This window comes from Silurus aristotelis, assembly GCF_946808225.1.
Source record: "Silurus aristotelis genome assembly, chromosome: 3".
Lineage (NCBI taxonomy): Eukaryota > Metazoa > Chordata > Actinopteri > Siluriformes > Siluridae > Silurus > Silurus aristotelis.
This window is the reverse complement of record NC_139576.1, coordinates 14,325,879-14,353,386: the sequence shown is the minus strand read 5'-3', so window position 1 is coordinate 14,353,386 and position 27,508 is coordinate 14,325,879. Positions and strand designations below refer to the sequence as shown.

Here is a 27,508-nt window from a genome sequence, read left to right as displayed (position 1 = left end):
AGCAGTTATGTTCTGAAAACAAGATTTTCATTTATTGGATGTCAATTTTCACACCGACAAATGCATTTTGCAAGTTGGGTTTGTTCATATGAAGCACAGAAACTTGATTATAATATAATGATAGTCAACACTCAAAAATTATGTTGTTAGCAATGCTGACTGCATGTCTGATTCAATTAACAAAAACAAAGCATAAAAGAACAACACAAAACAAAACCCTTAATTAAAATACAATCATGGAACAATAACTCTAGTATTACTGGACTTGTCAAACATAAACCCTTCACCTGTAAACTAACCCAGCACAGTCTATATCCTTCCTGATTCAGGAAATTCAGTTGTGAAAGAATTAAATTAAAAAGGGAAACTGAAGGAAGAGTTGGATTAACCCTTCAGTCCATTTCCCTCCCATGTGGCTATTCAGTAGGTCACAGGGTCATGTGCTTCTCAGGTGCTTGCTTGTGTGCCAGGTAGAGGAAGAGAATGCTGGACAGAGCGCTAACCAGGAAGATCACATCAAACCATCGATGGTAGAAGTTGAACTGCAACTCTCCCAGTACCTCAGTGACAATGGTGCGGTACTCCAGAGGCATGCTCATGCGCATGAGCAACACAGAGGACACAAAGTACATCCCCTTTAAGACACAGGCAGCAAATTAATATCACAGTGAATGTCTAAAATAAAAAACACAATATATTCTGGATTTTTTTTTTTTGTGTGTGTGCGCAAGTCTTTTACCATGATCTGGGCCAGGACCAGCACTATTACATTGGATGACTTGCTGCTAGAAATGGCATAGAAGAACTGAAGGACAACAAGATAAAGAAGGAGGCTATCAAATGGTTTTTGATAAATAATTCTAAACTTAAGGAATCGGTTTAAGTATAGGCTGCACCCCAATCTATTACTGCTAAAACAGCATTTCTGTCACACTAACTGAATGAACACCAATGTTTTTTTTCGGATTATAGTTAATCATTTGGATTATATACTTATATGACTATGTTTACTGATAACACAAAGCCAAAATAAAAATGCTAGAATGCATGTTGCTAAATTTACCTTAGTAAGAGTGATTAAAAGGCCTCGGATGGAGGTGACGATGATGATTCCAACCAGGATAAAAGAAATGTGCTGAGACCAGAATTTTACCTGTGGAGAATCAAAATGTGTTCAAATTGAGCAGCCAGACTGAAACCTTTTCAAATTATGAAAAGGACAAAGTAAGATTTTCTTTTTTCTGTTTCTCTGGACAAAAATAAAGCTCTAATTAGAAATGTGAGGTTTGTGTCATTGGAAAAATGATTATTATTACCGTAATTTCCAGACTGTAAAGCGCACCCATATATAAGCCCACTGAATTTTACAAATATTTTTATTTTTAACATAAATAAGCCGCACCTGTCTACACTAATGTACTTTACACAGGCTTTAACGAAAGACATGTTACACACGGTGTAACGGGTAAGATATGTTGCGCTACCTTTAGGAGCATAGTGGTATTTTGGGAATAGCATGCCAGAAGCGAGCTCTCCCTTCACCCTGACTCAACGCGTTACAGCGGCTTGTATCTAAACAGTAGGCAACCAAGAAAGTCATTGTTCACTGTCTTCCTCCTTCCTTTCACAACTATTTCTCTCGGGAGTTTATCTTTTGGCATCGTCGTGCGTTTAAAAATCACCCGATGGAAGTTTTTTCTCCTGAAGCCGTGCAGCTCAGAACACAGGTGAGGTGCGTATTTTAGTTTCCGTTCGGAAATTTTATTGGTCTAATGTTATGGGGTTCAGTTTTTTGGCTTGAAGTTTGTGAAACTGGGAAAAAACCCAGGAAAAATTCATAAATTAGCCGCTTCGTTGTTTAAGCCGCAGGGTTCAAAACGTGGGAAAAAAGTAGCGGCTTATAGTCCAAAAATACGGTATTATTTTTTTGACTGTTAAAGAGACAGTGGAGGCTTTATCATGTTATGGACAGACTAATGTGTAACCAGAGCAGAGACAGATAACTAGTTCACCTTTGTTCTTTCATTTGACAACATCCAAGAGCACAATTATTGTGTGTGTGTGTGTGTGTGTGTGTGTGTGTGTGTGTGTGTGTGTGTGTGTGTGTGTGTGTGTGTCTCACGTCAAACTGAATTCCTAAGTAGTTGACTGTGATCTCAATCCCTCTTGTCACTGGGTCAGTCTTCCCCACGCGGTCAAAGACTATGTTGATTGTGGCCTAAGACAATCCCGTTAGGTTACTGTATTAAATACACACATTCTCCTTTAATGTATTATATTATACACATGTGCACCACTGAACACTCTATATGCTCACCATGAAGATCTTCCACACACAATAGATGGAGAAAAAGTATCCCAAAAAGTTGAAGTATTTTCCTTGAAATGTCTTTGAGTACTCTATCCGCTCCTGTAAAAGACATTTCAAAAGAATTTTTCACAACTTATTATTTTTATATATTATATTTAAATGTTGCGTTAAAAGATCAATGTGGACTGCACATGCTGTATTGTACTAGTGTTACGTCTGCATAATTGTATAAACAAATACGAATTGTATTTGTAATCCTCACCTTGGTAGCCTGCAGGTCCACTGTCTCCAGGAAGAGCTGCCTACTGAGCTCCTCGAGAGCATCTACCTCATGCTGGATCAAAGACAGATCTGGAGTTCTAATATCAAAGAACCTCAATCACAATTCAAGAAGAGACCAATCAGAATTCTCTCTAACCCACTATTAATCTTGTTCAATCGATATGAGGAATGTGACAGTGATTTAAAATTATCAGTAGTGTCTGAGTGTCCGAGCAAACAAAAGAACAATAATGGAATTTTAAACTTCCCAATAACTCAAAAAAGAAGCTTTAACCAATTCAACATGCTTAAGAAAAATTATAACAAACCCCGGTAGTTTTGTAAACCAGTTTCTCAAGTGAAATTGGTACAATCTATTAGCTTTTGTAGCTGAACATGGTTAAAACCTCTGACCAGAAGGTTATTAGCTAACATAAAAACTAACAAATTAAAGGGGTTTTTTTTCCAGTAAGTTTGTTTACTACAAAAAAAGAAACAAACAAACAAAAAAAAACCTAATCCCAGAAAAAACCCAGTGCATGTAAATGGTAAAGGATCAACATTTAAAATTCTGACGTTTGTTTCCAGAAAGGCAGAAAACAATAAAATGGTTTCTTGACTGCAGGCTGAGACTATGACAAAGGATACTCTCACTGCCTGATGGAGAGGAAGTCACACTTTTTAGCATCCCCCAAAATCCAGTCTGTTTGTTTTGGTCCTCTCCTCGCTGGTACATCTGTCGCCTCGTCATAGCGATTCTGCACAAACAAGAACATCGGCTGAAATTTTGTGCTATTCCTTTTTGCTCTGTATATAAAATTCTGATTCAATATCAAAATCAAATAACTGGTGTGCCTCTTGTTATCTTTTCACAACTCACCTTTTCTTTTTACTGACAATCATGTCCATTGTCTGCAGCAACCTTCTCTCCAGGGCCAGGATGTCACTGTCTGTTACATTTCTATGCACACAAAAATCTGCAGCTGTCAAGTCTCCAATCTAAGCTTATTAGTAAAATATATTTTGAACACTATCTTTGCTCTCGATGTTGACGATATTATAGAATATTAGATCTGCACAGTTACCTCAGAAAATACGACATGTATGTGTAAGGGCAGTTCACAGCACCAAATCCGGACAGGAGAGCCATCAGTGTGACCCCAATGACCCCGACACGGCTGATGAGCTGCTCTATAGACAGAATACCTGAGAGAGAAAGATCACTATAGTGTGAAAATCATCCTTTACTGCGCTAATTAAGTGAGTACTTGTGTAAGGCTTTTTTTTTTATTATTATTATTTAATTAAATAATAGTAAAAAAATAAAAAAAACACGTTTTCTTCCTACCATGTTTTGGACTTAATATGGGAAAAGGGTCACCAAGTTTCCAGAAGAAATACATGAAGGTGAACCAAACGACACATGCAAACAACAATCTCTGTCTCTGCACTGTAAAATACAAGAAGAAAAAAGCTTGCATACCTCAGCAACCATCAAACCACAATCCCAAATCATTTCCCTAAATTCCATTATTTTTCTTTATTTACAAATTATAAATACTTACAAAAATTATTTTAGAAAAGAATATGCAAAATTTTATGAGCGCAGAAGTCTAACAATTTGCATTACAAAAATGTTCAATACAGCCTACTGACAAAATCTGTGCACACTTGTATTTATAGATGTTCTGTAATTTGCAGCTTCCTAGCTAACAGGCCAAATAATTAAAGAAAAAAATATATACTTCTCACTATTTTTTATATCAATGAATTGTCAATCAGGTTATAATTTTGTATAACATAGGATGAATGTAAGAAGATAAATAAAATGACACACAGCCACTTTGAGTGAGAGCAAATGAAAATCAGGCATATTTTTTCATCCACTTACACAAACGTATGTTACTGACCACAAAGTAGCCAATGTAGAAAGGCACCACAAAGATTAACACCAGCAGTATAACATACAAATTCAGCTTCCAGTGAAAATATCTGGACCTGTAGAGGAAAAAAAACAAAACAGATGTGCAATTAAATGAAAGAATTCAAAAACATGCAACATGAGGCTTTCCGACACGGTCGAGCCACTTACGTGCTGCTTAATGCGCCGAGGATTTCAAAGATGATGAGTTCAAACATTGTGCAAGAGAATGCAAACGTGACCGAAAATACAACTTGCACCACATACTGTCGCACCTAGGAAAAACACAATATACCTTTTTTACATACAATGAATATTAGATGAATAGAGGCAAACTTGACTAGCAATCTTAAATGAAATTTACATGCATGAAGGCTATTCTGACCTAACAAACATACAAACAAACAAAACAGAAAAAGCAGGGTATGCTTTGTTTATCATTTGTATTCAAGTCATTTTTTATTAAATAAAAAAATAACTTTCTTCTTACCATGTTTGAATGCAAATGATAAACAAAGCATACCCTGCTTTTTCTGTTGTTTGTTTTTGTTTGTTTGTTTGTCTGTTATTGTCCGAGAACTTGCTTTTGAGCTTGCCAAACCGAATAATAACTAATAATGAAGTGGCAGATCCTAGTGTCGGTTTCACCAACATGCCATGATCTATGATTTCTTTGAGAGACGTCTCCATGCAGATAATAACCATTAAAGTATCATTCAGCATTAAATACGAGATAACCAGCTCCTTCTAATAAGGCTGATGCCATACATTTATACAGCACTTTATAATATAACAATGTATACTGTCTCTAATATGAACTTGTGCATTCGTACCTCATAATCTTTAAATAACTGCCGCATAAAAAACAGCCAACCAAATCCAAAAAACAGCACCTGGGAAAACGAGAAAAGAGCGAGCTAACATTTATCGTTTTGTAGAAATGTTATTTATTAAACAGTTCTATAGAATAACATAAACACTGACCTGGGAAGTGAACATAATGACCGAGTCCACAAAAAAAGACATGTTGACATATATTACCGGTTTACAAAATCTTTATAGAACACACCTAGACATGCATAATCTTTTATATCTTTACAGTGATTCGTGAAACCGAAAAACTATTACAAAAACCATGGTGTGTTGGTATCTTTTAAATTGGGAATTACGCCTCATAACCAACGCACATTTTTCCGGCGCAGTTTGATGACATCATTGAACACGCATCGGCTCTACGGCTGAATATTTAATGGTTCTTTAGTTCTACCGCTAGACGGCGCTCTATCACCACTCTACACAGGCTAAATACAAGCGCGGTCGTAAATGTTTGTCTATGAATTTCTTTTTGTCTTTGTGGGGGTTTTTTTATTGTTGGGTGTGTTTTTTTTTAAGTGACATATTTTAAAGCACCATTTTTGTGTAATAATAATTAACTCATAAATGAGAAATGGTTGAAAATAGTTGCAGTGGGATTTTTTTATTGGTTTAGATGGAAACTGTCTTGTTCCCTGTGGCCCTCTACAGTTAAACTGCCTTCTGGCATGTTATGTCTTGTAGAAACCATTAAGGGCCAATATAACACCAACACTCGCTTGTTGGTGTGTACTGGACAGCAGAGCAGACCATTATGACATAATTAAGCACACAAATTACACTGTTTCGACAACGGTTACGTTGGTTTGATAGAACTGATGTTCACAAATGTACTCTTACTACATAATGGAAACCATTTGGTAAACAAATTCTAAGGGTTCAAATCTGATACTTTGTAATGGTATTTGTAATGGAAACCTTTGGAATGTATTCGCTAGTTTTTTTTTTTGTTTTTTTTTTCAGCAGGTTAAGGAAAAATTAACGGCATTTGGCAGATGCCCTTATCCATATCGACTTACAATTTTTTTTTATTTGTGGGGCATTTTGAGAAGTGGTAAGAACTGAAACATAAACCAGGTGGATTATTCACAAAAGCTTGGGGAAAACAAAACAAAGATAGTAACTTGAGTTAAAGATTCAAAGCTGTGCCATTTCTTTGTGCCTGCTTACTCATTTTACTTGTATTATAGTTGTAAACTTAACACAGTTACATCTGGCTTCATGCCATCAACCATCTTAAAATTTGTTATGCTAGTAAGCCAACTTATCATTGCTAACTATCAATCATACTAACCTTAATCAGCTAGACAGTGATTAAGAAATAGCTGAGCTAAGAACATTTGCTTGTTATGTATTATCTTTGCTTTTTAACTTTAAAGGGGTTATACTGTGTGTGTGTGTGTGTGTGTGTGTGTGTGTGTGTGTGTGTGTGTGTGTATATATATATATATATATATATATATATATATATATATATATATATATATATATATATATATATATATTATTATTAACCATATATATGATACTATATTTAATTTTTTTTTTCTATTTCTATGTTGGACAGTCATAACAAGCATTTCACTACATGTACACAGTATGAATGTGTTTGTGACAAATAAAATGCAATTTGTTTTACATAAACCTTGTTTGATATCAATCAACATACAGCTGTATTCACGTTTACTCATTTGAGAAGGAAAATAGACATCACCAATCATAGTTAGCTGGCACCCTTGTTGCTAACAAAAGAGGAACATAGTAACATTAATGTTTATTTCTTTGTCTGTCAAATTCTAGAGTCAAATCTAGGATTAACCTTCAGAGCTTATATAATAATAATAATAATAATAATAATAATAATAATAATAATAATAATAATTGCCTAACTTGTAAATGGCAGTTGTTAATGGCTGCATCTTTTGTACATGTGCTTGTAGGTGGTGATTTAGAAAATTACAGTTCATAAAAAGTACAGCTTCAGTGGCTTGTTATGCTGACAGTATACCATTACAGACAAAATTTTTTTTATTTATTATAAATATTGTAATTACCTGTGCATATGGTGGTGTATTAAATTTATCACAAATATCTAAAACTCTCCATTTCAACCTTTTTTGTAGTTTTGCTCATTATTAAGATTTATTCTTATTGCTAATAGTTTGAGGAGAACGTTAAACATTGGTAAAGCTCAAGCTCTGTTGTGTTATACAGTCAACTTACTTTTAACAGCTTCTTTTTTAGGAAGACAGGGCTTCCTTTAAAATCTGCTGTATCAGCACAATAATCTGACAAGTTAGAGGCACTGTGCATATATTAGAATAAATATATGCAATATGTGGTATGTTACACACTTCTGAAGGGTACAGTTCTGCAGCTGCATAGACAGTCTTTTGCAAAAGATTGGAGATGTAACTTGTAATAACTCAAGTAGAAATTACTCTAAAAATTAGCGCTCAAATAGTCCATTACAAATAGAAGTGTTTTGCATTGGTCGTCACTGTGGCATTTAGAAAAATGCAAGCACATGCAGTCATTGCTATATTGTTGAGGAAAGCCCAATTGTGTGCGTTAATAAACTCTGCAGAAGTGGTAGTAGAGTGTACCAAACTGGAAGTCCTATCTAACTGTAAAACCACAAAGCAAACATGAATAAAGCCACTTGAGAGCCATTCTCACACATCTGTCCCCAAGCTTTAAGTGGCCTTTATATTTATCGTCAAGCATCTGAAAATAGATTGAAGTCTTTGCTTAAGTTATTTTCTGACACAAATAGCCCAGTGATTTACAGATAATGTTTTTTGTTTAATGTTTTGTTCTAAATTAATTATTAATTAACTTCAGCTATTTAATTAATGCTATTTTTAAACTTAATGCCCCTTAATGCCCCTATAAATTCTACTGTAATTCATTAATTTATTAATTTATTCATTCATTCATTCATTTATTCATCCTCATTTTGGCTGGGTCATGCAGGATCTTGATCTCATTCACACCTGGGTCAATTTAGCATAAACAATCCACCTACTGGCATGTTTTTGGAAGGTGGGTGGAAAATGGAAGCTACCCACACATACATGCCCAGAAAGTAATTTAAGCTCAGGACCACACCACAGACCCCAGAGCTGTAAGACTGCATCACTACCCATTGCACCACTGTGAACTGGGACTGAATCCAGAAAAAAATCCAAGAACAAAGCATTTATATCTCATCTCATCTTCAGGTTTTCTTTTTTGTCATGCTTTCGTTTTGTGAGTAAACCAAACGGAACAGTTCTCCTGGGTCTTCAAACATCCTTTCTGGACTGCATTTCACACACTACACTATGTTATCTAAAGAGTGTAAATTGCTGTGGCTGTTTGGGAGCCTTCCAATAAGTTGTGAGATGACTCTAAGAGCAGTGGGACAGTTTTTTTTGTTGTTTTTTTTTCATTTACACAAGACTGAGTAGGTGTCTAGGGAGTACTTCTTGGTGTGTATGTTTGTGTCAGCAGTGAGTAGCAAACAGAAAAGTGTAGGATAAATAATTTTATGTGCAAGTCTGTCAGCTCTAACTGCCATACCACAGAATATAGATATGAATTAATAGTTTCCATGGAAGCTCAGATTTTTCACATGGGTTTCATGCAAACTGCATCTCATGGGACAATCTGTAGGCCAATCAATATGTTACAGAAAATATTTACTATCTGAGTTCAATACAAGGTGGTAAAAGATATAGAAAGAGATCTAAAAAAAATGCCAGAAACCTGACTGATCTAGAGAAGATCTGTGTGGAGGAGTGGGCCAAAATCCCTCCTGCAGTGTGTGCAAACCTGGTGAAAAACTACAGGAAACGTTTGACCTCTGTAATTGCAAACAAAGGCTACTGTACCAAATATTAACATTGACTTTCTCAGGTGTTCAAATACTTATTTGCAGCTGTATCATACAAATAAATTGTTTAAAAAAATTCATACATTGTGGTTTCTGGATTTTTTTTTTAGATTATGTCTCTCACAGTGGACATGCACCTACGATGACAATTTCAGACCCCTCCATGATTTCTAGGTGGGAAAACTTGCAAAATAGGAGGGTGTTCAAATATTTATTTTCCTCACTGTATATATACACTGCCGATCAAAATTAGAGAACAATTTATAAACAATTGAACAATTCTGAAATAATGTCATCTTCACTGCTCAACAGTTGAAGGAGTTTTTGTCCTGTCTATACCATGCTACCAGAACACCTTTCCAACAAAGGCATTTTAAAAAAAACATTATTTTGCAAAAAACACACTGATCAAAATTATAGAACAACAATGACTGTAGCATGGAAAAATATTACAACAAAAATTTCTGAAGGTTACAACCGTCAGCAATTAGTAGGAAGTGTACAGGCATCTGCTCTGAATGAGGTATAGCACAGGACAGCACTAGTCTCTCACACTGCTCTGGTGTGATTTTGGTCCACTCTTCTTCCAGTCTCCTCCACAGTTTGGTGACTGTAGTGGGTTTCTTGGCCATAACTTTGACACAAAGGATTTTCCAGAGGTTCTCTATTGGGTTGAGATCAGGACTCTGGGCAGGCCATGTCATTATTTCAATGTTTTCAGTTTCAAGGAACTGCTTTACCCGTTTTGCTGTGTGACATGGAGTGTTGTCCTGCATGAACACTGTGGGCTGATTGGGTGATGAATGCAGGGAAGGAACCATATGTTGTTGAAGAAGGTTCTGATAAACATTTGCATTCACTCTGCCATGTAGCTGTATAAGAGGCTCAACTCCTGCTGCAGAAAACATGCCCCAAACCATGACACTTCCTCCTCCACTTTTCACTGACTTCTTTACACACTTTGGGTTCAGTCTTTCTCCAGTTTGTCGCCGAACATAATGTTTCCCATCGGACCCGAATAAATTAAACTTGCTTTCATCACTGAAGTGAAGTTCGGACCAGTTCTCCTCTGTCCACACAACATGCTTAGTCTAGCCTTTTGATTCTTTCTGCTAATGAGAGGTTTGGTCACTGCAGAGTGGGCTTTCAGTCCAAATGCTCTTAAACATCGAGACACTGTATGACGAGACAGATCCTTACCCTGTTTAGCGCTGAACTGCTGAGCAATTCCAGCTGCAGTGTGGAAATGATTGCCCATTGAGATCCTCCGCAGTATCCTGTCCTCTCTTTTATTTGTCTTCCGTGGACAACCAGCCTTTTTGGCGGACTTGAATGAGTTTGTGATGTTGTAAAGAGTCAATATTCTTGAAATCACAGATTTGGAATGACCAACTTGTCTTGCTATGGCTGATAGGGTCATCCCTTTGGCCTTCATCTGGACCACCTGCTGCTGGAGGCTTTCAGTGACTTTAGAACGGCCCACCATCTTGCAGAGTCAGTGAAACTGGAAGTTAGGCTGCCAGTTAAATAGGGGTTGACAGATAATCAAGGAAATTAGCACCAGGTGCCAGATTAACACCAATAACTGGGAGGTATCTGAAAGTGTTCTCTAATTTTGATCAGTGTGTTTTTTGCAAAATAATGTTTTTTTTTTTAAATGCCTTAGTTAATTTGTGGAAAAGGTGTTCTGGTAGCATGGTATAGACAGGACAAAAACTCCCTCAACTGTTGAGCAGTGAAGATGACATTATTTCAGAATTGTTCAATTGTTAATAAATTGTTCTCTAATTTTGATCGCCAGTGTATGTATGTATGTATATATATGTTTAAGCCATAAATCCTCCTCCCACACTCTTTAAACACACACAGAAAACATTTGCAAGAATATGGCAAGATGAATTTTGTGTAAATTTGTAGAAATATCACATTTATAGTGAGTACTGTACAGTAGTACTGCAGTTGCTGTTCGTTTTGTATTTTTAGATTAAATGAATGGGCCATTCCGATTGGCCAGACTTGTTCCTCCAGCCATATAATGTAGATTTACAGCATCCCAGCACCGCGATTTCGTAAACAACGTTGTTTGTCTCGTGTAAATATATGATACACAATGTACGGTATTTTAGGTATACTTTTACTTAATTTTATAATTATATTATTATTCATTTTATAATTATAATTATAATATAAAACATTTTACTATAAGTAATAAATAGTAAATAGTTATGTGCCAAATTGAAAATCCCGATAAAGTGGGACAGCGAGATTCGAACTGCGATAAATCAAGGGTCGTCTGTATATCATCATTATAAGATTTTTTTAATATTTGTATTAAATAATGCATAGTGCATGAGGTGGTATATATTTTTTTACCTAAAAATAAATAATTCATGTTGTCATGTCTTTTTCATTGCTATCTTTCTTTCACTCTCTTAAACTTTTATTATGACTAATAATATCCTCTTGCTTCTCTTGCAACATGCCTGTGCAGATATATTAAGCTCAAAACCCATGCTCCCACTCAATACCCATGTTCTTATTTATTGATTTATCTTCTGCTTAAAAACAATTCAGATATACACGTTTTAGTGCAGTTATAAGCGCATCCTGAAATTTGCTGCTGTTACAGTTATTGTTAGTTTGCTGATATCACTTTTCTAGTGAAGTTGTATGAAAGTATTTTATTTTATTTTAAAGGCCAACATTTTAAAAACAGAATCTCTTCCCAGATCAGCATTGATGGTAAAAATATGGAGATTGTACACTCCTGGGCAAAAAAAATGGGTCAAGCTCCAAATGGCAAACCTCCTGTGCCACTATTTGCTCATTTATATTTGCTGAAGTGAACTGTTTGGGGAAGAGTTAAAAACAAGGAGAGTTCCTTATATGTAGTCTTCTTGTATGCAAAAGTCAAATCCTAATACTAATAATTACAGTTTTATATAATTTTCCAACTAATGCAAGTCTCAGTGTACAAAGTTTTTCAAAACTATATTTTTTTCTTCTACATCTAATGCTTAGTATTTTGCTCATTATTTTGCCGTTATGGGCTTGGGACGTTTTTTGCCCAGGAGTGTATAGTATGTATATAACATAAAAATTACTCAGACATTATTTATTACTCATGCACACTACAACAAACCTTTGTCAGTCGTCACTGCACACCTTTGGTCATGGCATAAGGCAGACAAATATACAAAAAACAATCCACTAGAAGCTGTAGTATATAGAGATATGTGTTTTAGTTGTTTCTTACAGTTCAACAGACAAAATGGGCAAAGAGGTAAAGTCATGTGCTTCCATAAGGCTGATCATGACCTTATAAAGCCTGTTGTCCCAGCTGTTCTCTATAGCAAAGCTTATGTTTTCTCTCTCTTGTTTTAGTTTTTGCTTGGCATGCTGTGGGAGGCCAAGGAATGCTATAATGAAATTAGAAGTTACAAATTCACTGAAGCATTAAAACCAAGGCTGCTTTAATCAAGCCTTTTTTTTTTACATTTTATCATGCATAATGCAATTTTTTATGAATTCTCTGAGGACTTGGGCTGTCAAGTTAAAAAAAATCCTGACGTTTCAAGGATTATCAAATCAAAATGTATCTTCTTGTCGAAGTAAAAGAATTGAAAAGAAAACGAAAATCTTTAAAATCGAAAACTTAAAAAAAGATTGTTGAGAAGGAAATAAAAAGAAAGCAACCTTTCTTTACAGTCCTCAAATAGAGATCTCTGAGAGATTATTTTTTGTTTTCGCAACATACAATAAACAGCAGCCCAAAGACTATTAACATAATCTGCAATTAACTGAGGATGTTTTTTATCAGATTATCAGGTCAAATGAGGTGAACTGAGCATTTTTAGAGGCAATTTAGTGTACATCAGATGGCCTACTCTTTTTTTTTTATTCTCAAATGCTTTCTCCTCGGCCTCCTGCTTTCTCAACTCCAGATGTTGCATGATTAAGAGTGATTATGGCACTTTTTTGCCCTTTGCCAGAACAAATTTATTCAGGCTAAACTCTGCAAGCTGATTGTACACACAACAAAAATTTCAGACAGCAGAACAATAAACATACAGCAGAATACATTTGAAACACCTAATTAAGATTCAGTCTTCAAGAAATTGAAAGAAATGCTGAATGCATAATCATTATTCATTAGAATTCTCACAGTCTCCCTTCAGTCACCCTCTTCAATCTCTCAACACTCTCTCCCCCACTATCTTCTTCTCCTGTAGTGATTGGAGGAGGTTAAAGTCACTATCACATTATTACCATCAAGTCTGAGATGAACTGTCTCAGAGGCCCTGATGAGAGTATACACTTTGACTGATTACAGGGCGTTAAAAATATCCTCTTACAATGAGAATCTTTGTCTCCCTTCGGCCCCTTTCAATCACCTAGTCGATCTTAAAATTAAGGGCAAAAAAGCTTGCTTAAAGTGCTCTTCCCTTTCATTCATCCCTCCTCTGATTACATTCTCAAACAGCTGCAAAATGCAGAGCCGAATTAGACCTTCCACAGAACTGCAGTTTATCGGCGTATAGCTTGTCTGCTGACCTACATGAAACACAAAACATGTTGGCTAGACAGATTAGTACCAAATCACCAGCATGAAGAATGTGTGTGTGGCCGTTGCAATGATACGCAGAAAACCAACAAATTCCACTGAGGTTCTTTTATTCTAATTAACAATATATAAATATCCTGCTTGTTAATTTTTTATGTGGAAGAAGATAAATGAGGAGTTGAATGAAACTAAATTAGAGGACAAGTATTTTTTTTAAACACAAAAAAATATATCATAAAAATAAAATAAAGTACTACCTGATATACAGAATCAGTTTTTTTTTATGGTGTGCAATATATAAAACAATAAACCAATATTTATCCAGTAAACAAAATACGGCAGTGTCAATTTTTCCAACCGTAGCCTTCAGTGCTACTTATGCTCCGATAGGCCGAACACACCAAGAGAACTCGTATGGCTTGCACGTGCTGATGCGTTAACTCACACTATGCTAACCGTCACACCTCGAAATTTGTGCATCTGCACAAATTACTGCAGACATACATCACCCTAGAAAACCAGTACAAGTAAGGCCTATATCCCTATTAACTCCCCGATTTCCACTCTCAGGTGCACGCACATGCGATGACGTCACCAAGCATCTCTTAAAGAGCCCCTGTGTTCATTCTTACCAGGCAGGCATAATCTGTAGCACATAGAAATGAACGCACTTTAAACTACCACCCGGTTACATGTGCATCAGTAGCTGTAGATGCTGTAGATACAGTGAGGAAAATAAGTATTTAAACACCCTGCTATTTTGCAAGTTCTCCCACTTAGAAATCATGGAGGGGTCTGAAATTGTCATCGTAGGTGCATGTCCACTGTGAGAGACATAATCTAAAAAAAAAATCCAGAAATCACAATATATGATTTTTAAACTATTTATTTGTATGATACAGCTGCAAATAAGTATTTGAACATCTGTCTATCAGTTAGAATTCTGACCCTCAAAGACCTGTTAGTCTGCCTTTAAAATGTCCACCTCCACTACATTTATTATCCTAAATTAGATGCACCTGTTTAAGGTCATTAGCTGCATAAAGACACCTGTCCACCCCATACAATCCGTAAGAATCCAACTACTAACATGGCTAAGACCAAAGAGCTGTCCAAAGACACTAGAGACAAAATTGTACACCTTCACAAGGCTGGAGGGGCTACGGGGAAATTGGCAAGCAGCTTGGTGAAAAAAGTGGTGGTACACTGTTGGAGCAATCATTAGAAAATGGAAGAAGCTAAACATGACTGTCAATCTCCCTCGGACTGGGGCTCCATGCAAGATCTCACCTCGTGGGGTCTCAATGATCCTAAGGAAGGTGAGAAACCAGCCCAGAACTACACAGGAGGAGCTGGTCAATGACCTAAAAAGAGCTGGGACTACCGTTTATAAGGTTGCTGCTGGTAATACACTTAGACGTCGTGGTTTAAAAACATGCATGGCACGGAAGGTTCCCCTGCTTAAACCAGCACATGTTTAGGCACGTCTTAAGTTTGCCAATGACCATTTGGATGATCCAGAGGAGTCATGGGAGAAAGTTATGTGGTCAGATGAGACCAAAATAGAACTTTTGGGTCATAATTCCACTAAACGTGTTTGGAGGAAGAAGAATGATGATAAAATGATGATAAAAGTCATATAATGATTGGTTCATTATTAGAATGAGTGTGTAATAAAACTGAGACTGTAATCATTCTATAAACTATGTGCTAAAGGGCAGCTACTTGAATCGAAAAGGACTACACTGATGGAAAATACAGAAGTTAGGTTAAAACATTATGTACAGTTTCATGTTAGAAATAAAAGTCATACAAATCTTAATGCAGAGAAGTGAGAGGGCATTTGCATTGGGGGTGCTGGATGCAGTGTTGTGTGATGTGGCGTGTACTATGTCACAATTATGTCTTCTGTAAATTTAACTTGTTGGGGATTTTGGGGAATAAAAAAATTACATACTATACTGCAACGTTATGGCTGCATTATTGCTTACACAAATACCTGCAACTGTTTTGAATTTTTTTAAATATCAAATGGCACATAAAAGTAATTAAAATGAGTTCAATCTACACTCAGCACCCCATAATAATATAATGAAAACAAATGTCTGTAAAATAAAAAAGTAAAATCTTTCATGTACATGAGTATTCAGACCCTTTACTCAGTACTTATTTGAAAGCACCTTTGGCAACAATTACAGCTTAGAGTCTTTCTGGGTACTGCACAACAAGCTTTGCACACCTGGACTGGGGGATTTTCTGCATTTTTCCATGGCAAATCCTCTACAGTTGGAGACCGTTGATGGACAGCTATTTTCAGGTCTCTATAGAGCTGTTCAATAGGGTTCAAGTCAGGGCTCTGGCTGGGCCACTATAGAACATTTACAGAGTTGTCCATAAGCTACTCATCTGTTGTCTTCACTGTATGCTTGCACATGAGTTGTTGTCATGTTTTAAAATGAAATTCTGGGACAGTGTAGCAGGTTTTTATTGAGCATGTCTTTGTACTCACAGGATCTCCAAATGATTGTAGTATCAGGCTTTAATAGCAAAATTTTCATTCTAAATACTTTTTAATATTACTTTTATTTGTCTTCTCTTTCTTATAAAATAACATATAATGGTCCCCATAAACCTGAAGTATGCTTTTTGATTTATGCAGTGATTGATTTTTAGATGTGACTAAAGCTGTGTTCAGGAAGTCCAGTGTTACTTTACTAACTCTATATTAGCCACATTGCTCTCAAAGATTGGCAGTGACAGCAGGAGACCAATAGTGAAAAAAACACACACACACACACACACACACACACACACACACACACACACACACACACACACACACACACACACACACACACACACACACACACACATTGTCAGTCACTAATTCTGTGGGTCACAGAGCAGTCACTGTCCTGGAGTCTGTTGAAACTTTAACTACTTCTCTCTCAAAGACAAATGGACAGATAAAACTATATCTAATAATGAGGAATCCAATAAAATAAAGCATTGTGTAATTTATTTATATATATATATATATATATATATATATATATATATATATATATATATATATATATATATATATATATATATATATATATAATTACACAATGCTTTATTTAAATTTACATCACTGACTCCCTCTGTCACATCCACTTTAGCTTTACTTCTTGTTGCTTTCTGCCTGCTGATTCTTAGCTTTGTAAACTAGTCTACATCTTTGGTGAGTGAGAGCCATGACATTATACAACCCCGATTCCAAAAAAGTTGGGACACTGTACAAATTGTGAATAAAAACAAATGCAATGATGTGGAAGTTTAAAATTTCAATATTTTATTCAAGGCAACTTTTTTGGACACAAGTGGATTGAGAAAGATGAGCAATGACAGGAAATCGGTTGGTGGGCTGAAATCGGCCTGCAGTGAAAATTAAAAATTATTGAGATTTCACCAAATCAGTGGATTAAAACTAAAGTAACGAGCTGGTTTTGAAAATGTAAGAAGTAGAAAGCACATATATTTGCGTCTAAATGTAATAAGTAAAAGTAAAAAGTTAATTTAAAAAATAAATAGTGAAGAAGTAAAGTACTCATGCCAAAATAAATCTACTTAAGTACAGTAACAAAGTATTTGTACTTCGTTACTTCCCACCTCTGCGAAAGACCCCACAACAACATCCAAAAAACTGCAGGCCTCACTTGCCTCAGTTAAGGTCAGTGTTCATGACTCCACCATAAGAAAGAGACTGAGTTCCAAGACGAAAACCGCTGCTGAGCAAAAAGAACATAAAGGCTCGTCTAAGTTTTGCCAGATAACATCTTGATGATCTCCAAGACTTTTGGGAAAATACTCTGTGGACTGACAAAAAGTTGAACTATTTGGAAGTTGTGTGTCCCATTACGTCTGGAGTAAAAGTAACACTGCATTTCAGAAAAAGAACATCATACCAACAGTAAAATACGGTGGTGGTAGTGTGATTGTCTGGGGCTGTTTTGCTGCTTCAGGACCTGAAAGACTTGCTGTGATAAATGGAACCATGAAGTCTGCTTTTTGACCAAAAAATCCTGAAGGAGAATGTCCGGCCATCTGTTTGTGACCTCAAGCTAAAGCGAACTTGGATTCTGCAGCAGAACAATGATCCAAAATACACCAGCAAGTCCACCTCCAAATGGCTGAAGAAAAACAAAATAAAGACTTTGGAGTGGCCTAGTCAAAGTCCTGACCCAAATCCTATTGAGATGCTGTGGCATGACTTTAAAAATGCGGTTCATATATAATTTGTTCTGAGGTAAAAAAATCTCTTACTGGAGATGCAGCTTTCCTTTTATTTACATGACAGCTATATGGAAAATTTGTTTGTTATACGCAGACAGTTTTATGAATATACTGTATAATGTATAGACATATCGGCTATCTCACTATCACTGCCTTACTGTTCTGTTTCAAATTTCTTTCTGGTCCTCTGTCCAAACAGTGCTCCAATAAGAGCTGGCAATAAGCGATCAGGCAATTTGTCCAAGTAACACGTTTTACAGTTGATCTTTGAAAAAATGAGCTCTTACCATTATTTGTTAATAATGGTTTTTACTACTGCTTTCACTATTGATGTCTACTACTTACTCATTCTCAGTTCTGCTTTTTCAAGTTATAGTGAAATGGTCTTATGTGTTGTGCAAAAATACCATCTGCAGATTTCGAATGCAAATACAGCTCCAACTTTCATGTGTTTTTCATGTGATTTTTAAAGCATCCCCCTCCCCCCACACACATAAACAACCATAAGGCTGCATTATACACTAAAGCAGCAATGGAAACTGATTGATTTAACTGTTGGAACAGGGAGGTTGTGCAATTATTTAACAAATGTTTATTTGCATATTTAACATCATTAAACATAACATCAAAGCAGACTTGCAGTAGTATATTTTACAACTGCTCGTCTTTCTTCTTTTTCTTACTTGCCCTCTAAATCCCTTGACTAAGGCTTCTTAGTCGACTGTAACCCTCAGCATGCTTTCTGGACCGTTCAATAAAGCTATTAAGCTTGGCTAAATGTTCTTAAAATCCAACAAGATCCTACAATTTTCCTTGAAATAGTCACTGATGCAGGGGTCAAACTCTGTTTTTTCCCCTACAGACATAAACGAACAGAAATGCCCCCTAAAGAAATAGGCAACTCAGTGGAGTGTGGGCTGCTGGCATTTGAGACCTGCTGCGCTTACAAACACTAAATGTCTCCCACTGGAGTAGGAGCTATTTGGACAATCAATGGATTTAATACAAATGTGCTTTTTTCCTTCCATTTTCTTAATTTCCTCTACTCATTTTTATCTAGTACAATATCCTTGGTAACAGTTTACAGACAAAAACTAAATTAGCAACAAAAGCAGAACGCTTGTGTGATTTTTTATAAGAAAAAAACAAAAACAAGGAATTATTATATTTATTATTAGCAAAAGAGCATGCAAATTGATAAGGTTGAAGTGTGTGGACACTTTTACACCCTTATATGAGCCATCCCCAAATGGTTGCAACAGACTTTGAAGGGGAGAATCATCTACTATATGCTGTATTGTAGTATTAAGATTTCCTTTTACTGGAAGCAACAGACCAAACCCAAGCCTGCTCTGGCATAACAATGCCCAGATGTACACAACACAGTTTATAAACACATTGTTTACAAAACTTATATAGAGGAACTTAAGTGGCCCACACAGGGTCCTGACCTCAACTGTACTAAACAATTTTTGTATGAATTAGAATGCTAATTGTATTTCAGGGCCTGACCTTATTATTTTTAAAAAGCAGCTGGTCTTAAATCAGTGAACATAAAACAGTGCTCTTGGGTGTCAGGAAATGAACACTTTCACATTTCTGTTGTGGGTAAATGTTGTATGAACATTTAGACGCTCCAAAATACTTGTGTTCAGCTTGTGTATTGCTGTTTGGTGATTTGTCGGTGTATGGGATAAGAAGAATTTTTAAACAATGTGTATGTAATGTGTATGTAATGTATATGTAATATATTAAATATTAGAGTGGAAAGTACTCAGGTGTGTATGATTATTTGTTATGTCAAAGTAAAAGTGACAGGCTATTCATTTTAACTACTCACTCAACATGTCTCAAACGCTTGATTTGGAAGTCTTAGTTATCCAAAGTACCAGATATCCTTTTCACAATTTTACAGAGAATTAAAGAAATGTATTAAATCATTCAAAAGTTTACTATGGAAAGTAGACATTGAATTTTTTAACTTTCAAAATTGTGTTGAACAAGTAAGAAATAAATCACAATGGGGCATCAATTTGGTGTAGGGACATTATAATCCCAAAATGTACCACTCTAATACCACAGATATGTAGATAAAAACACGTACATTTTACCTTTTATAGTCTGTGTCTACTTTTCCAAGTCCATGGTTCCAAGCTAATCTCCATTATGTATGAATGAAGCATGATGGAATGTGCTGTTATAGATCAATGCCAAGGTTGTGTGAAATGGGCCAACATGAAGCCAAGGGCGATTACTACTCTTAAAAGGATAACATCTTTATTTGCTCTGTAGCAATTGTAATTCATCCTTGGGAAAGTTGAATCCCAAGGCTGCCACTTTGAAGCGCTCTAAAGCATTTTGTTCATTATTCCAATTCTTAGACCTTCGTATAGTCATTTCTTTTCTTACATATTCAGGCACTTCAGTCTGAAGACAGACTAGTCCATATCTTTTGCTTTTTCTACATTGACTCTCATTCTCATAGATGATAGGAAGAGATTTATAATTATATTTATCTTATACATTCAATGCATAGTGAAACTTTAATCAAACACTGTTTCTACTCATCTCAGGCTGTCTGAAGCTTTACGTAGCTTCATGATAAAAAAAAACCTTTCATAATAAACTGCAAGCATTTCGCCTGGGTGCATATCGCACACATACTTCCTTGTGCTGGCAGAACACAATCAGGCTATTATTCTCACAATCAGCTACATTTTTGCATCTTAATAGTGCAAGACTCTAAGGCATTTCTACTGCCTTTTACTGGTACACTAGTAGTCTGTCTGTGGTTTCATAGATGCTGTGTGTATGATTATTGATTCAAGCCAGGGAAGAACATTTTATCTGTGCTTGCCAATAGTTGAAGATAGTAGGGTTAATAATTGGCACAAGCATATTTCTAGATATGCTATAAACAAACACACACACACACACACACACACACACACACACACACACACACACACACACACACACACATATACTCAGAGACACAATCACGCAATTAGAACTAACAAACTCACATGGGTTTTCATATTACTGCTTTGTGGATACTGCTGAACTCATCCAATTCTTTTCTCCCTCAAATAATCATATTTCTGCTGAAATCTCAGCATGTCTCATCACGGATGTCTCATAAGCTAAAATTCAATTCCAGCAAAAATGAAATGCTGTTTTATCCTCACGTCAGGTTCTCCTGATCTCCCTCACTGATCTCAAATCTTAGATCTCATCTTCTACAACCTTGATTTAACCATGGGCAATCAACTGTCCTTCAACTCCCACACTGTCAATCTGAAGCACTCATGCCAATTTCTTGAGAAGGATTTGTTTATTCTATCTCCACAGCCCGCTCAGGTGCTTGTTTAGTTCCTAGTCATTTCGGACTGTTGGCAATCGCTTATAACAGGCCTGCTTCTGCACTCAATTTAACCTCTGCAACAGATTCAGAATGCAGCTGCATTTGAACCTCACAAATTTTTCCCACAGCATGCCATTGCTACAATCTTTCCACCAGTTTTTGTAGTTGCCCGCATCAGTTGAAATCAATTATGCCTGCCTTTAAAAGAAAGACTTGAAAAGCTAATCTTACCTTGGAGTAATAACATAGAGAACATGGACAAAAAAACAACAACAAAAAAAACAACCAACCTAAAAAAAAATTTAATGATTTGCAAATCACATAAACACACCTGTTCATAGATGTACTGAATACATTACAGATTATTGATACAACATAGGATTTTCCTCCTTTCTTACCATGAGCAATTACACTCTTCTGAATGCTTCTATTCCCTCTCACCCAATTTCCTGTCCACTTTTTGTACATATAATTTAAAAGGTTTTTATTTTTTACATCTAGCAAATTTTGTATATATGTTGTGCACCATTTTTTACTATTTAGATTAATGCTATATTTGTTTAATGATTACTCCTTGAATTACTGTGTAAAACTCCTTTTTACTGTGTACTGTGTACCACTGTGTATAGTAGAAATGACAATAAAAGCCTCTTGACTTGACTTGATTATTCACAGGGACTAAGTGTTTGCCATTATTTTAGATTTTGGAGTGTTTGGCACTGTTAATAAACCTCTATTGCAAACCTTATCCATTTTTCATAATACCAACAACAGCAGATTATTTATGTAATCAGAATGTAAATCCAAACCATTGGTATCCTTACTATTTAGGAATATGTATTATTTTGCAATCACATTAATAGTGTTAATCTACACAGCGACAAAGGACAGAAGCATCCTTACACAAGAATGTTTATCCACACATAGCTTGCAATTTCATTTGCGGTGCAAAATACAAGATTTTAGCAGATTTAAATTTTTACGGTGCTGTGCCAACATGCCAAACATCATTTAAATTAAAAAATATTTTGCATTATTGTGTAAACATAACAAACATTTTCCACCTAATAGGAGCTTCTCTGCTCGCAGACATTGTAGCCTTTTTCTCTGGCATTGCTCATTGACATTCCAGTCTGAAAATCTCTCTCTGCTGGATCTGCACACTTCAGCACACAAACACAAACACACACGCACACATGCATTCACGCACACGCATGCTGATGTCAGTCTCTGCTTCTGTTACCATGGATACAACCTAGTTCATGTCGGTTATGGGCTGTCTCTTCTGATTGTAGAGAATTAAAGCAACTGAAACTGTGGTTAAAAAAGGGGGGGGTTCCACCAGTTCTGCGGTTCACACTGCTGCACAGATATGTCACTACATATGTCACTACAGTGAAACATGCATGTACAGTACTGGTTATTTCTTTGTATTATTTCCTGCTGATGTGTTTGGAATGAATAAACAACAATAAATAAGAATATACCACATATGCCTACACAAGTAGATTTTTCTGGTTTTAGTCATTTACTTTTCAATTTACTAATTAACTCTTTACTTTCATCATTTCATTTTTTTACACAAATACAGTGAGGAAAATAAGTATTTGAACACCCTGCTATTTTGCAAGTTCGCCCACTCATGGAGGGGTCTGAAATCATGGAGGGGTCTGAAATTGTCATCGTAGGTGCATGTCCACTGTGCGAGACATAATCTAAAAAAAAAAAAAAAAACATTTACATTTTTGTTTTACTATTTATTTGTATAATACAGCTGCAAATAAGTATTTGAACACCTGAGAAAATCTGGCTCGTCGCTGAGAAACACGAAAACCTTGATATGCTTCTTACAGAGCCACTCCTTGGTTATCCTGGCTGTGTGCTTCGGGTCATTGTCATGTTGGAAGACCCAGCCTCGACCCATCTTCAATGCTCTAACTGAGGGAAGGAGGTTGTTCCCCAAAATCTCGCAATACATGGCCCCGGTCATCCTCTCCTTAATATAGTGCAGTCGCCCTGTCCCATGTGCAGAAAAACACTCCCAAAGCATGATGCTACCACCCCCATGCTTCACAGTAGGGATGGTGTTCTTGGGATGGTACTCATCATTCTTCGTCCTCCAAACACGTTTAGTGGAATTATGACCCAAAAGTTCTATTTTGGTCTCATCTGACCACATGACTTTCTCCCATGACTCCTCTGGATCATCCAAATGGTCATTGACAAACCTAAGACGTGCCTGGACATGTGTTGGTTTAAGCAGGGGAACCTTCTGTGCCATGCATGATTTCAAACCATGACGTCTTAGTGTATTAACAACAGTAACCTTGGAAACAGTGGGATCTTGCATGGAGCCCCAGTCCGAGGGAGATTGACAGTCATGTTTAGCTTCTTCCACATTTGCTCCAACAGTGGACCTTTTTTCACCAAGCTGCTTGGCAATTTCCCCGTAGCACTTTCTAGCCTTGTGGAGGTGTACAATTTTGTCTCTAGTGTCTTTGGACAGCTCTTTGGTCTTGGCCATGTTAGTAGTTGGATTCTTACTGATTGTATGGGGTGGACAGGTGTCTTTATGCAGCTAACGACCTCAAACAGGTGCATCTAATTTAGGATAATAAATGTAGGTGGACATTTTAAAGGCAGACCAACAGGTCTTTGAGGGTCAGAATTCTAGCTGATAGACAGGTGTTCAAATACTTATTTGCAGCTGTATCATACAAATAAATTGTTTAAAAATCATACATTGTGATTTCTGGATTTTCTTTTTTTAGATTATGTCTCTCACAGTGGACATGCACCTACAATGACAATTTCAGACCCCTCCATGATTTCTAAGTGGGAGAACTTGGAAAATGGCAGGGTGTTCAAATACTTATTTTCCTCACTGTATCTGTATTTCCTACTTCTTACATTTTCGAACCAGGTTCGTTACTTTATTTTTAATTTATTGGGTTACATGATTTTCTTTCATTGCACACTGTTTTGAGAACAGAGACATTCCTGATCACCTGATCATCATCATCATCAGCTTTTCTCTGCTTGTGTTCTATATGGTGGTTGTCCAGCCTGGATAAATTCATTAGGGTATACAGATTGTAATTATTTTATATCAATATATTAATATGATGTGAGGTCTAGTTACGAGGCTGACACTAAAACAGGTAGTTTACTTTTTACTTAAGCACATGGTAGAGCCCAAACCTCTTTATTTTAACTTAAATAAAAAAGATTTTGTCAGTACTTTTACCAGAGTCTTCTAAAATCTGTACTTTTACATGAGTGAAGGATGTGTGTACTTTTGCCATCACTTGCCCACTGTATATTTTACTTATTTTTAGCAGAATAATGTCTTGAACCAGAGACCTTAGTTAGGGACCTCTTACAAAACAATTAAATAGACCCAAAAAAAACATTTACTTAAAAAAAAACTTTCTTAAAAAAAAAACATTTACAAACCATTTAAAAAAATAAAAAAAAATTATCAAACAACAATGTATGTAAAATATTTACAGATTATACCAACAGATCATGTTCACTCTTGTTGGTTTTCTCTCTGAAATGACATGGGAGCCCAAACATGTTATCACCATGCCCCAAATCATAACAGAGTCATTGTTTTTTTTTTGTTTCATTTGTCACCGTCTATATTTAAGGAATAAATAAATAAAAAACATGATTCAAACCCACTTCACCCGCATTCAGTGATCTAGCAGTTAGTAGTATGATAAGCAAGAGTGCTAGTTCTGACATGCCAGTCTATGCTACAGAATGTTAGACTATCTTTTAAAGTTCAAGTTTATGTTACCAGCAGACTGATATCAGATGTACAGATGATTAGATACTAAAGTACACTAAATATACACTACCAATCCAAAAAAATAAAAGTCATACACTCTAATCTATATTCTCGTCCAGAGTTGCAGTAATTTTTCACCAAAATCTTGTATTAAGTTGGGCGGCTGCGCAAAGTCTTTTCCAGCATATCCCGAAGATCCTAAATGTGGTTAAGGTCTGGACTCTGGTGGCCAGTCCATGTGTGAAAAGTATGGCTCATGCTCCCTGAACCACGCTTTCACAATTTGAGCCCGATGAATACTGCCATTGTCATCTTGGAATATACTAGTGCCATCAGGGAAGATGGAATAACCTGGTCATTCAGGATATTCAGGTGGTTATCTGATCTCATTCTTTGGGTGCATAACATTGCTGAGCCTAGACCTGACCAACTGCAACAACCAGTGGTTTCACTATTAAACATAGCCTTGAGTTCTACTGTTGTGATTTTTTTCTGATTTGAGTTCACCAAGTGTTAAAGTGATCGCCAATCACAATCATTCAAGATTTTTCTGACCGCATTTCTTCCTCGGAGATGATGGTATCCCACTATCCTTCCAGTTTTAAATTGAACAGTTCTTAATGCAATTTTAGTCATTTTAGCAATCTCCTTAGATGTTTTCTTTGCTTGATGCATCCCAATATTTTGACCCTTCTAAAACAGTTTAACATCTTTTTTACAACAACAGGATGGTTGTTTAAGAAATTAGATGCTACTGACTGCATCAGTTAGGGTTAAATAACTTGTTGCCAGCTGAAACATAATTATCCATGCAGTAATTATGTAATGGGAGGCTCTTACCTATTTGCTTAGTTAAATCCAGGTGGTGACTTTTTTTTGGACGGGCAGTGTATCTGAGAACATATTTCAGGATTTGATTACTTATTGCATCTCCTCTCTTAAATTGCCTCTAATATTAGTTAGGATTTTGGGCTGTTTATGTCAGTGGTGTGAAAAAGATACACTATATGACAAAAGTAGAATAACTATGCACCTGAATGACCTTCCAACAGAGAGAGCAGTCATATAAAATTATGCAACAGCCCACTGTATGTACTTAAGGGCTAATGTTATGGTAACTAAATTGAATTACTATCAAATTGTAGCAGAACAACAACCTACAGCATTAGAAATAAACATGGTAATAATTGCTAAATCTGGGTATAACAAAATGAATAACATTTCCGTCAAATTTGATAGGGGTAAAAGCAAATTTTTAATCTGGGAAATTTGTACTTTTACATCATTGCATTACAATGTGCGATATCTTTTCAGTTTTTACCAGACTACATTTCAGATATACACTCCATTCCTCATAACTTTCAAGTGAATACCAAAAATGTGTTTAAAGATAACCTGTCACGAGACTGCATGCATAACCCTGCAGTTCTTGCTAGGTTTGCATGAAGCAAGGGTTCACTCATTGTGTGCCTATAACTATATATATATATATATATATATATATATATATATATATACATATATATATATATATATATATATATATATATATATATATATATATATATATTATACATATACATGAATTGCATGACTTCATATATATACTTTTATGTACCTTATATAGATATATATGTGAAGTGCATAAAAGTACTTTTGCACTTTTATGTAAGTACAAATGTGAAAAGAGTATTCATACTTTTACTTGGGCAATATTTAAACAGAGTGTGCAAAGGCTAAATCTGTAAAGGCCAACTTGCATTGAGCCATGGTTACTGTTTACCTGATGCAATACTGTGAAACAGGTCATGGAAAAGCATCCTACACTTCTGCATTTCAGCCACTTTAGTGATATTGTCATTGTTAAAGTATTTCTACCAAATATATCTGACCGATATCTATAACAATTTCTTTACAGGCTTTTGAACACAGGATTCAAAGAATTATATTTTAAAATTTACAAAATGTGGTTACAGTGGTACCTCAGAATACTAATTCAATTTGTTCCGGAACACGATTCGCACTATGAAATATTTGTATACTGATTTAAATTTTAACGTAAGGAATAATGTAAAGTGGGATAATTTGTTCAGAATGACCCCAGATATTTATATAAAAATACAAATACAACCAATATGCACTAATATTATTTAGTATTTAATAATAGTGCCTTAACATCTAAAAAAGGAAAACATTATTTTTACTGGGTACTTTACCTTTGAGAAGAGTGTGAATGCTGGCATGATGGAGATGACAGTCAGAG

The 27,508-nt window shown here is 35.9% G+C and overlaps 2 protein-coding genes across 2 annotated transcripts in view; one reads left to right on the top strand and one right to left on the bottom strand.

Annotated features, from left to right (window-relative positions):
* The window catches only part of uxs1 (UDP-glucuronate decarboxylase 1), a 204,109-nt gene that overhangs the window by 67,319 nt on the left and 109,282 nt on the right, over positions 1-27,508 (top strand). The gene's annotated exons all lie outside the window — the stretch shown is intronic.
* Positions 6-5,722, bottom strand: LOC310723137 (Golgi pH regulator). The gene is made up of 14 exons (XM_083535880.1): positions 5,478-5,722; positions 5,327-5,386; positions 4,665-4,768; positions 4,464-4,570; positions 3,921-4,022; positions 3,658-3,778; positions 3,453-3,533; positions 3,221-3,330; positions 2,574-2,662; positions 2,318-2,410; positions 2,123-2,218; positions 1,064-1,153; positions 740-805; positions 6-635 (listed from the first exon to the last, which is right to left on the bottom strand). The coding sequence occupies exons 1-14, from the start codon at positions 5,517-5,519 to the stop codon at positions 429-431; spliced, it is 1,368 nt and encodes a 455-aa protein (XP_083392006.1). The 5' UTR covers positions 5,520-5,722; the 3' UTR covers positions 6-428.

What these genes read in the sequence shown, in the direction of transcription:
- LOC310723137 (XM_083535880.1), bottom strand. Translation starts at nt 5,519, where the DNA reads ATGTCTTTTTTTGTGGACTCGGTCATTATGTTCACTTCCCAG. An exon ending in CATATTAAGTCCAAAACATG is followed by an intron (nt 3,779 to 3,920) that starts GTAGGAAGAAAA and finishes TTTCTCTCTCAG; the next exon opens with GTATTCTGTCTATAGAGCAG. An exon ending in TGGTCCTGGCCCAGATCATG is followed by an intron (nt 636 to 739) that starts GTAAAAGACTTG and finishes TGTGTCTTAAAG; the next exon opens with GGGATGTACTTTGTGTCCTC.